The sequence below is a fragment of the Coptis chinensis genome, chromosome 2 (assembly GCF_015680905.1).
Source record: "Coptis chinensis isolate HL-2020 chromosome 2, ASM1568090v1, whole genome shotgun sequence".
In the NCBI taxonomy this organism is placed as follows: domain Eukaryota; kingdom Viridiplantae; phylum Streptophyta; class Magnoliopsida; order Ranunculales; family Ranunculaceae; genus Coptis; species Coptis chinensis.
Genome location: NC_141457.1, coordinates 78449686 through 78461831, shown reverse-complemented (window position 1 = coordinate 78461831; position 12146 = coordinate 78449686). Strand labels below are relative to the sequence as shown.

The 12146-nt window shown below is 38.2% G+C and overlaps 1 protein-coding gene and 1 long non-coding RNA gene across 2 annotated transcripts; one reads left to right on the top strand and one right to left on the bottom strand.

The window, feature by feature from the left end:
* Positions 1-203: 203 nt before the first annotated feature.
* On the top strand, positions 204-2778 carry LOC147518030 (uncharacterized). Its single transcript, XR_015211667.1, has 2 exons — positions 204-1361; positions 2008-2778. It is a non-coding gene; the product is annotated as an uncharacterized LOC147518030 (long non-coding RNA).
* A 3495-nt stretch (positions 2779-6273) lies between these two features.
* Positions 6274-8122, bottom strand: LOC147518029 (F-box protein At5g49610-like). The gene is made up of 2 exons (XM_086590025.1): positions 7976-8122; positions 6274-7774 (listed from the first exon to the last, which is right to left on the bottom strand). The coding sequence occupies exon 2, from the start codon at positions 7769-7771 to the stop codon at positions 6599-6601; it is 1173 nt and encodes a 390-aa protein (XP_086446151.1). The 5' UTR covers positions 7772-7774; positions 7976-8122; the 3' UTR covers positions 6274-6598.
* Between the last annotated feature and the right edge of the window lie 4024 nt (positions 8123-12146).

The following is a 12146-nucleotide window of genomic DNA, read 5'->3' as shown; positions in this document are numbered from 1 at the left end:
AAAGTCAAACAATTGAAAATTACACAAATGCTCTCATTGTTTTCAAAAAGAAAATGTTCAATTTTAATTAGGTGGGGACATTTGTGTAATTTTCAGTTGTTTGACTTGAAAGTTAACGGTCAAACCAAGTCAATTTTCGTGTGTTTAGGGGGGAGACCCTAATTTCCCATCTAGGGGGGGGGGGGGGGGGATTAACCTTGTATTTTTAGTTGTTTTCCTTATGTTTTTTTTTTTTTTTCCATGTGTTCTCCTTCTCCTTGTGTTCTAGGTAAGACTGTGTGTTCACCTACTCTTGATCAAGACTCACATGTTCCACCATCCACCAAGTTGTCTTTTGAAGAAAATAAATAAAGGAAGCATTGCACTTGGAAGCGTGTGTACTGATGTGTGACACCGTCTGCAAATTCATATATATATCATCACAGTTCATGTTGAAACATAGATGAAGGAGAAAGCTTACAAAATTATGTATAAGGACGAATCAGACTTTGGGAAGAAGAGGTTTACTGAGAAAATTGGAGAAAAAAATTCTGTAGAGGGGGGATTTGCTTGGAAAGAAGGAAGAAGGTTATGCGCTGCTGGAGAAGAAGGAAGCTGGAATTTAGAAAACTGAAGATACAGAGAAAGATGATAAGAAATCTGAAGTGAAGAAAGAAGAAGGCACAAGTGGTTTGATGACTAAACAAGGGTTCGTGGTAGTTGTCCCAATACAGCTGCCTCAAGGTATATAATGCTGTCAGGGAATTGCAGGGGAACAGGTACCTCTACGGTTTAGAATCTAATGGGCCTCTTTCGTGAACACAATCCGGACATGATCTTTTTGTCTGAAACGAACGCAATAATGGTAAAGATGGAGAAAATAAAGAGATGGTGTAGGTATCGGGTATCCTAATGTGCATATTGTTGATCCTGTTGGAAAATCTGGTGGTCTCAGCACTGTTTTTCAAAGACAATGTGGATCTGGAGATATTAGGCTCGTCATCAATACTATTACAGATAAATCTAAAAATTTCTTGCATCATGGAGATTGGTTTATTTCATTTATTGATGGTCATCCTGTTCCATCTAAGAGGAAAGTTGTCAGGGATCATATAAGAACAGTAGGTAGTGCTATTGCTCAACCATGGCTTTTGTGGGGAGACTTCAATGCAATTTTAAAATATTATGAGAAATATGGGGGTTCTGGTATGTATTGGAAGATAATGGTGGAAGAAAATTGTTTGTGGGCAAGGGCCATGAAAGCAGAATGCAGTAAATGTCTTAGATTGTATTCTCCTGATGATTCTTCTTATATGCTCGAGGGTATTGTCAAAGCTAGGAATATTATCAAGGAATTACTGTTATATATAAAGTTCTTTCCGGTATGATCCTTGGCCTTCTGTTATATATAAAATAGTGTTGCTAGCTGAAACTACTGAAATTAGAGGTCAATATGATAACGTGGCTGAGCTCATTAGAATTGGAGGATTTTGGAATATATAAAAACTGATTTATACTCCTACCTGATCTTTCAAATTGTTAAAAATGTCAGAGTTAGTTTGGGAGTTCAAAACAGAATTCCTTGGAGGGTTAACTAGCATTACCCCCCACTAGATGGGAAATTAGGGTCTCCCCCTTAAATACACACCAAAAAAAAAAGTCAAATTGAGTTGACCGTGTGTATTTGGGAGGGGTGGGGGGAGACCCTAATTTCCCATCTAGTGGGGGGCGGGGGGAGGGGGGTTGGATTAATACTAGTTAACCCTTCTTTGGAATAAAACTATGAAGTAATGGTGAGGAAGGGGATGTTCACAGTCAAATATGCTTTTCATGTAGTGTCACAAAGTAATGGTGAGGAAGGTCAGTCCTCTAATGAAGTTTCTTTACAGAACAATAAAAGATTCTGGAATTTGAATGTGCCCCTAGGATCACACTTATTGTGTGGAAGATTGCTAAAAATATTTTAGCTATTACTGACAATTTGATTAAGCTTAAACTGAATATTGACTATGCTTGTCAAATGTGTAGAATGCATGAGGAGAATATGTCGCGCACTTTCTTTACTTGCACCTGGTCTACCCAAATATGGTTTGTAAGATTTGATTCCGAACTGCTACAGTCTCATCACTGGTTAAACTTGATCATGGATGTATATAATGAAGATAATACTGCTAGAAACATTGCTTGCTTGATATTGATTGATGTTGGAATGGTGCAATTCAAAGATGAAATGAATGGTGTGATGTTGCTGTTAGAAATATGTCCTCAATATGTTCGAGTACAGAGTTTAATACATAGGGATGAAAGATGGCATGCTCCACCACCAGGGTGGATTAATCTGAATTCAGATGCTGCATTTTTCAGTGACAAGGGGAGTTGTGCATTGTCTGTGGTTGTCAGACAAAGCACACAACTCAGTGCATTGGAGGGTATACAAAGAAGGACAAAGCTGCTTATGTGGGTGAAGCTGAGATGCTGGGAGCTGAACTTGCAGTAAACAAAGCTATTCAAGATGGCTGGACAAAGATATTCGTAGGAGGAGATTCTACTCAAGTCACCAAAGTGCTACAGGAGGATCATCATCATGCAAACCGAAACTGGGTTTTGATCACTACTAGTATAAAAGCAAAACTTGATTGCTTTAGTACTTTTTGGTTTATAAGTACACCTAGAGATTGTAATACTCTAGCCCATAACTTAGCTAGATGGTCATCGGTCTTCACAGATCATTCAGGATCTTTTGTATCTTCTTTTGCTCATGACTGAATAAAATTTTAGTCTTTATTCCAAAAAAAAAAATGTTCATGGCACTTGGGTTGTCTGCCAGACTTGTTTGTTGTGGAAGGAACTCCTTTACAATTTTATACCATAACTTGGCTAGGCCCTAGAGTTTTGTTTTGTTTATTTCTTGTATGTCCCAAGACTTTATACCAACGTCTTCCCCCTCGAGGCCTAGGCTATATAAAATTTGATACTGTTTCACAAAATCTTGCGAATCCACGTTCTAATAAGACTAAATCAATCTAGTTTGTTATCTAAGATTCCCGTAGAACTCACGTTCAATGTTATGCATAATGAAGCAAAGAAACTCTAAGCTCAGGGCAACTTAGGAAAAACTTGATAGCTTAACTGAACTAGTAATTACTGGGGCACTACAGACAAACAAGCTGCGCAAGAAGAATATCTGATAACTTCTCCATGAGGAAGTGATGCGCAACCACCTGAGACATACTTGATGTGTCATTTCTTCAGTTATTGAAGACCACTATTCTGGTTTTGATTGGATACTACTTGTCGTTATCATCTACAAGAGAAGGGATTTGCCTTTCTTTTGAACCTGATTCGCTTTGAAGTTTAAGAGTTCCAGTGAAGCAGCAATACTGAAGATGCATTCTCTTTCGTTGCCTTGTTCTTTGGTTGTTTGTTTGGTTTCTTGTTCTATTGGGTGGTGGATATTGTAAGTATTCGTTAAAGAGTCTCAGAGCAAAGATTTTTTTTTTTTGGTAGGCAAGCGGGGTTTTTAACGAGGTCCCCTACCCCATTCCATTAAAATAAAAGTAAAGGTAGCTTGTTACAATCTCACATATTCCATGCCTATAGCATCCTCATATACAATTTTCCTAATATCCTCTGAAAAAGAACTAGGAATTATATCAATCTTCCTTACATTGGGTACATTTTTAGCTAAAGCATCCGCCAGTTTGTTTGCTTCTCGGTACACATGAAGAAGTTTAAATTTTTCGAGCTGCCCTACCAGACTTTCAATATTTCTAACAAGCTTTCTTGCCTGCCACGGGTACTGCCCCTTACCCTTCAAATAGGACACCACAGTTGTTGAGTCTGTTCTTGCTTCAATTAGTCGATGCCTGCTTCTATAGTCATTTCCAGCCCTTTTTCCAGCCCTTGTAACTCTATCATCGCGATCTCTCCATACTCAGTCTTACCTTTCCTTGCCGCCAAAACCTCCCCCTTATCAGTTCGAATTACCGCAGCCCATCCTCCAAAGTCCCCTTGTAAAGTGCCATCCGTATTCAAAACCCACCACTCTGTATCAGCTTGTTCCCATCTACATTTCTGTGGAATCGACACTCTTTCTTCTATATTCACTCTCCGATAATCGTTCATTGCTTGTAACTCACTTCTGGTTCCATCTTGGCTCGCGAATGAAATCAATTTGGTTCTCGTGATCATTGAAAATCGGATCGGTTAGCTTTTGTATTTGTTATTTGCTTGTTTTAAAAAATCCTCGATTTTCGTTCTCGCCAAACCCAATAGATCATTCCATTCCATACAAGCTTTAGTGCATCTTGCTTTATCCCCTTCCCTTTTGTTTTCTGACTGACCCATTCCAATTCAGCTTCCCACGTAGCTTCTCTGCCTCTGTTATACCCAGCTCTCTGAAGCAGTGAAGCCCAAACAAATTGACCGTAACTGCATCCAAAAAACAGGTGCTCCTCATCCTCCACATCATGCCAACAAAGAATGCAAATATTTGATGTTACCTTCTTCCACTCCCAAAGCTTGCTAAGTGTTTTAAGTGCACCTTGTAACGCCATCCAACTGATAAAAGAATGCCTGGGTATTCGATTCGCATACCATACTAGTTGACTCCACTGGGTCCTCGATTTTGCATTCCGGACATGCTGAAATGTGTCCTTCATATTATAGTCCCCTCGTGTTGAGACCGACCATACTATGTTGTCTTCCCCCCCTGTGATAGCCACGACTGTCTCCATTTGTAGAATAATGTCAGGAAGTTGCACTTTGACGTCATGCGGCAGCTGCCACTCACCATTCTCTATGACTTGTGAAACAGGAGAGTTCAGATTGCATGTAGATCTATGCAATAAGGCTTGAGGAAAGAATGCTTTAAGAATCCCAGCTGGGTGCCACGGATCAAGCCAGAACCTTGTATTCACCCCATTCCCTATTTGATGCAGCACAATATCCTTTCCTTCCTTTCTATTCTTCAGTATACCTCTCCAGCTCCAGGAGCAATCATTAGGGATTGCCATATGCCAGAAGTCCTTTTGCTTTACAAGATTCAGCTTCACCCATCGCACCCATAATGTTTTCTTATTACTCACCAGATTCCAGAGATGTTTCAGATTAGCTGCCATATTCACTGCTGCAATATCTCGCACTCCCAATCCCCCTTCCTCATAAGGGTAACACACATTTGCCCATGACACCAATGCATGAGATGTTGCACAATCCGGTCCAGTCCAGAGGAAATTTCTGCATAGTCTATTGATGTCCTCAATAGTACTCTTTGGGAGCATAAAACATGACGCCCAATACATACTAATGTTGTTCAATACAGCCTTCACTAGTTGTAGCCTTCCCGCATAAGATAAAGACCTTCCTTTCCATGATTGAATTCTGTTTGCCACCCTAGATATCAAGGGAGCACAATCAGTCGCCGTGAGTCTTGTTGTGATCAGTGGTAGCCCCAGATACTTCACAGGCAGACTTCCTTTCTGAAACTGTATGACGTTTTGTATATCGTCACGAAGGTTATCTTCCAGCCCAGCAAAGAAGAGTGCACTCTTTTCTATATTGACTTCCAGCCCCGTACACTTCTTAAAGATGGCCAGTGTACTTCTCAAAGAATTTGCAGTTCCAATATCTCCATGCATGAAGGCTATAAGATCATCCGCAAAGGATAAATGAGTGATAATAGGGTCTTTGCATCTGTAATGAAGTTTAAACTCTCCCACTTGAACTGTTTGCAGCATGAGTTCATGGAATAAATCCATAACTAGTACAAACAAGTATGGTGACATGGGGTCCCCCTGCCTGATACCTCTCTTGCTCTTAAAATAGCCATAAGGAGCGCCATTAAGCATTATAGAGAACACTGGAGTGGCAATGCATACCTTGATCCAATCAATAAATTTAGCTGGAACTCCAATTCTTTGCAGAGAGAAACTCACAGCTTCCCATCTAATAGAATCGTAAGCCTTCCTGAGATCAATTTTTGCCGCACATCTTGGGGGCCCTCCCCTTCGATGATAATCTCAGAGCAAAGATTGAAATACCTTTTGATATGATAGTTGTTTACATTTCTAAGATTGTGGCAGTCAGAAAATATCATCACAGTGAGCTCAGACACATCAATATTTGCATTTCTAAATGTCAGAAGATAGAAGATCATTCTCATAGCCAACTTACTAAGTCAAGGATTGTAGTATATATATGCTTAGAGTTTCGATCACAATCTCAAATCCTTCCAAATGACTTAAATTGAAAGTACAAAAAAAAGGAGTAAAGTGGCACTGTGGCAGATGTTAGTTTTGAGTGAATCAAATTCAGAAAACCTGAAATGTGATTATATATATCAGAATCAACGTGTAAGCTGAGTGAACATAACTATAATACAGTGCAAGATAATTATCAGAAAGCATAGTAATACGACTACCACACACATGTTCACAAAACGGAGGACACAAGTTGGATTTTAGACAGAAAGGTTTCTAGGTCTCCAACCGATTACATCCCAAAATGTGGCAACAGTTGCCGGTGAATTTTCAGCGACATAGGCCGGTAGAAAATAGGCGTCAGTGCCACTTACACAGATCCAAGAGGTGCAAAAGTAGTGCTATAAGGTCAGTGCCACTTAAGCAGATCCTAGAGGTGCCAAACTCATGCTATAAGGAACTGCATTCAAGAAGCCAGTGCAGGATCCCAGTTTGTCAATGTTGAAGAGCTCCTCCATCTTTCTAGTATCAAAGTTATACAAATACATCTTGGTGCCAGTCTCGAGTTCTTTATTTTCAAAACTAAAATAATGACGCAATTTAATAAGCAAAATCTCATCCTTGTAAACTACAGGCTCAATCCATGTTGGAATAACAATATTAGTGGGAACCAGACTAGCATTTATTTTGGCGTCAGTATAAAGGAAATGTGGGTACTCTTTTTCTATCCTGGACAGTGATACCCAGTGTTTGACTACCCATTTCTGTCCATCGCCCAGGATCCAAACTCGGAGACCAGCCTTACATATGACAATCAAATGAAGACGGCCTTCAGACTCTCCGATGCAAACTTCACAAAGACCAGAATTTTTATGTATCCTTTCAACTGGTAAACTAATGAAATAAGGTTGCTCTGTTTCCACATCAAAGCCAAGGATGTTTCCATTAGTCAACCAGTATAACACTCCGCTAGCAAAAACCACTTGGCCATCGGGCCAACTAATGCGATTATCATAGCCAAATTTGTAAACATCCAATTTTCTCCATTCTTTTGATTTAGAAGAGTAAACATGAAACAAACAGGTAAGCATACCTTCCTTACTCATGGAAACCACTTTGAAATTTGCCAGATCGTCCACAGGATAACGAAACGGATTGAAAGCTAATGCAACGTATTGATGATTATCGTTGCCATCAGGCCACTCTATTTGGACATACTCCTTCTTGGAGGGATTGCAAACATAGATAAGATTGTCAACACGTTCCCCAAGTTCCTGATTACGATGACAACAAAGAAGTCCATTGCTTGAGGCAACAATCTCGACCTTCTCAGGAAGGAAATCCAAGATTGTGTCTTGCACGACGGCCTGATCATTATTGATGTTAACATATTTGACAGGAGTGGGACAGGGAAAAGCCATAGTAGTCTGGAAGAAGAAACCAGAAATGACAGCTTTTACCCTATGACATTGAAGTCTTCGAAGTGTGTCATCAGAAATAAGGTCACGCCACCCTTTTGAAACAGACTCAAACCTCAGTAGAGATTTAGCAGGCAATCTAGATAGGAGTTCACTTACAGCTTCGCTCTCCATTTTCTATAATATGAAAAATAAAATTAAAAATCTCACAGAAAGGCATAATTATAATGTCTAAACAGTAAATAAGGTACAGTAGGTTAAACGTGTAAACCCCATAATTATAAGCCAAGAAGAAAAGGAAATTACAGCTAAAGTGTTGAACACCTATTCAAGTATAGAAGCTAATAATAAAAAGTAATAAGAGAGAGAAATGCTTACGGACGGTGTAACTAAACGGTGCAACCAAACGGTGCAGACATGAATGAAGCTGAATGGTACATCAGCTAAAAATCAGCCTCGATATCTCGGCATACGTCGACATTTCAAAGATTTTCACATATATGTCGGTATTTTCAAAGATGCAACATAAATTGTTGTTTGTCCCACTAACTCCCACATCACATGGGCTAGATATTTGGATTCACCGCTTTTACATATATGTCGGTATTTTCAAAGATGCAACATAAATTGTTGTTTGTCCCATTAACTCCCACATCACATGGGCTAGATATTTGGATTCACCGCTTTTACATATATGTCGGTATTTTCAAAGATGCAACATAAATTGTTGTTTGTCCCATTAACTCCCACATCACATGGGCTAGATATTTGGATTCACCGCTTTTAATTTGCTATAAATCTCTACACTATATGATAGCCGGGTCATTCTGAAGTCTCCTCAACTTTCGAGTAGGCAAATTTAAATCTCCTTATTTACTTAATTTATAAATACCTCCCTCACTAAATTTAGAATAAGTTCTACTTTTATTAATATAATTTGAATAAAGTCTTTTTGTTTATTAATAATTTAAAAACACCTCTCTAATGTCCCTTAAATTAAATAATTACCCCATTTTCCACATTGAAATGAAAACAAATCCTATTTTATTATTGATAATTTAAAAGAACCTTCCTAATCTCACTCAAATAACATAATTATCTCCCATTTTGTTTCAAATAAATAAATAAATGAGTCTCTCATATATAATTACAATTAGAATCCAAAGAAACCATGCTAACTAGGGACGGGCCCTATTTTCCACATTGAAATTAAAACAAGCCCTATTTTATTATTGATAATTTAAAAGAACCTTCCTAATCTCACTCAAATAACATAATTATCTCCCATTTTGTTTCAAATAAATAAATAAATGAGTCTCTCCTATATAATTACAATTACCATTTACAATTAGAATCCAAATAAATCATGCTAACTATCGATCTGGAGGGACGGGTTTCAAGACTTAAAAAAACTGATGCGTAGTAAGGTTTGCATACTTGTAAATAATAGAGACAGAGGACATTGCAGGTTCTAAGGCGGAGGACGGGGAATACCAAACTGTTGAGTCCAGTGAGGTTATAGACCGAGGCAGTTTCAGGTACTAATTTCCCAGCCCGATGCCTTCCCTAGACTACGTAAATTTTGAATCCAAGTAGAAAATGCTGAAATGACATTAACGTTATATTGAATATATTTTATTCAATGGCCCTAAGTCATAACAACTCAGGTATTTTGGTGTTAGCTGTTAGCTCTTCTTGTCTAGTAAAAGTAGCGCTAGGCTGTCTTCTCTTTGAAGTTGGGAGAGCTATGTATATATACTATTTCTAAATGCTTAAATTGTTTCATAATTTTTCTTTTTTCTTTTTTCCTTTTTGCATAAATGTTACCATGATAAGTAGGTAACAAAGCTCAAAGTGGTTACAATCTTCTGGTTGATCGAATGGGGAAAAAGAATGAAGAGCAAAAACTGAAGAAATTAAAACAACATTAAATATATATAATAGAAGCCACAAATTTCAAACTAACACAGGTTTTGGTTTGCATTAGTGTTCTAAAAAACGCTAGGCGGTGGGAGAGCGCCTAGGCCTTCTAGGCAGTGTCTACACGGGTTAGGCGCTAAGCGGTTTTTTCCCCTAATATATATAGTAATACACACATATACTATAAGAAATGAAGAAAATCATTTACCATAACTCAAAAAATAAACACAAACAAAAATACTTACAAAAATGCGTAATAGTTGAGGAATATTGATTTCATATAAAAACATACTCTTTATTATAGTGGTATATAATTTATATTAGACTTAAGTCTTTTAAACTCATTCAAATCTTAAGCCTACACGGACTTTTATTTTTCGATATTTAATCATTCAAAAAAAAAACAAAAAACTTGATTGGACCGCCTAGCCCACCTAATCGGTTCGCCTAGTTGGTCCACCAATTTTTTAAACAACTAGGGCCTAGGCGAGTCAGTTGGGCACCGCCTAGCGCCTAGAGACCGCCTAGGCTGCCGCCTAGACCGATTTTTAGAACAATGGTTTGCATGCTCTAATCATCTCCTACTTAGAACAATATTTGTAGCCCAAAAAGATGCACCATAGATCACAACATTCTCATCGCCTTGAATAATCAAGCGATAGTCATTGGTGTTGGATAACTACTACCGTGTTACCTGTTGTCCAACAACAGTAATGTATAAAGAACCAATAAAATAGAGCAGTTGCAACGAACACTCAAGACTTGTGAAATCATAATGCCCTGAAGGTGAAATTTCCGCCAGTATAGATGTTGACGGCCTCTGGCACACCTCCTAGGATACAACGACCAATGATCCACAAGACAACACTCAAGTGGATACTAAGAAACTCTCAGACACACTCCAGTATTAGTAAAACCATTGTTTGTTGATTAGAGAAGAAAAGAAAGTAGTCAAAAAGTGTTTGTTGATCTTATAGAAGATAAAGAAGATCATTGGCCATATCCAGCCACTAATCACGCAATAGTGATTGTGTGTGGAGTAAAAATGTCGCCCATTCCCGCACCCACGTCGATGCCCAATTGGGTGGATTTCACATGCGCATCAGGGTTTTTTGGGGCTCTCCCGGGTTTGGGAGGCTCCAGACACTACACCATAGCAGGTTTTTTGTGACACTGTGGTTTTTTCATTAGTGACGCCAAATTGGCATTAGGAATGTTGTGACACCATTTTGGTGTCACTAAATTGCTAAAGCCGTCACCAATAATTTGATAATTTTGTTAATTAAATTTTGAAGAGTTTTAAAAATTATAGTGACGGCAAGAATAAATTATAAAAAATTACAACTTAAGGGACCGTGTCTTCTCTCGAATAAATTATAACTCAAAAATCAGTTCCCATCTCTCCCAAATACTTTGTCTCATCTTCACCACTCTCCAGTTCCCATTACTAAACCAAATTCGCCTTCGATTAAAACATTTAAATCTAGAAATGAAGTTTGAACAAACTGCATAAATGATTGAAGTAAGTCTCGAAGGCAAATAAGACGCTGAAGAAGAAGGATATGTGCCCCCTAGAATAACACTCGAAGATGCGACTGATTTAATTGAGAAAGGGACGATAGCCGTGAAAGTTCGTAATTAATCTGAGACTTCCGATTGTTCCAGCCTTATGTTGAAATCAGGTTAGGTATTTGAAATTTCCCTTTTCTTATTTTCTTTCTTGTGTTATATATGGAAGGGTCGGGTGGAAGAGAAAGGACTCTCTCTCTCTCTCTCTCTCTCTCTCTCTTTGTTTGAAGTTTTGAAGGTGGAATCATCTCAAAGAACTGATTTTTAACAATGGGTGCTTCAGGGAAATGCCTAAAATCAATAGTTGGTGTGAAAAAACCAGAAAAAGATGACCAAGTAAGCTGGAAAAAAAAACTCTCATTTAGTTTCATTTCTTCTTGTTTTTGTTTGTTTACTGAGTTTTGAGGTTTGGATATTTTGTTTTGTGAAGGAGAAGGTTAGTGGTAAAAAGAACAAGAAGTGGAAACTATGGAGAAGCTCATCAAGAGATTTGAGTACAGGGTGGAAAAGGTTTTCAAAAAGGAAGTCATCATAGAGTCGCTTTTAGAGGCTTCGAAAGTGTTCTTCAACCGGCCGATGCTTTTAATGCCTTTGTTGTTCTCTGTAGTTCGTGCTCCACCTAAAAATTTCAGGGTTGTGAGGCAAGAATGGGCTGCTATCCGGATTCAAACTGCTTTTCGTGGGTTTCTGGTAATCGAGTTTCTTTTGTTTTAATGTTTTGCTATGTTTTTAGTTTGAATTGCTTAAGCTTGTTTTTTAGATTGATGGATGGTTAGATTATGATGGAATGTGTGTTGTTGAGGTACATCGATCTCGATTTACTGTTAGTGTTGATGTGTTGTTGGTTTCTGTTACGAAGTGTTCACTTATTGGGGAAAAAATTGAAACTAGAGAGAATTTGAAGAATAGTTGGTATTTGTTCTGATTTTCAGCTCATCGATGTTCATGCAATTGAGCTTTTCTCTTTAGTTGATTAATTGGTCCTAGACTCCTAGAGTTTGTGTCCACTATTAATACTTGAATGGATGGACCATTTCTAATTTTCGAGAGATGGGGACTC

Bases quoted from the DNA above. Each gene is read 5' to 3' on its own strand.
- LOC147518029 (XM_086590025.1), bottom strand. From the start codon at position 7,771: ATGGAGAGCGAAGCTGTAAGTGAACTCCTATCTAGATTGCCTGCTAAA.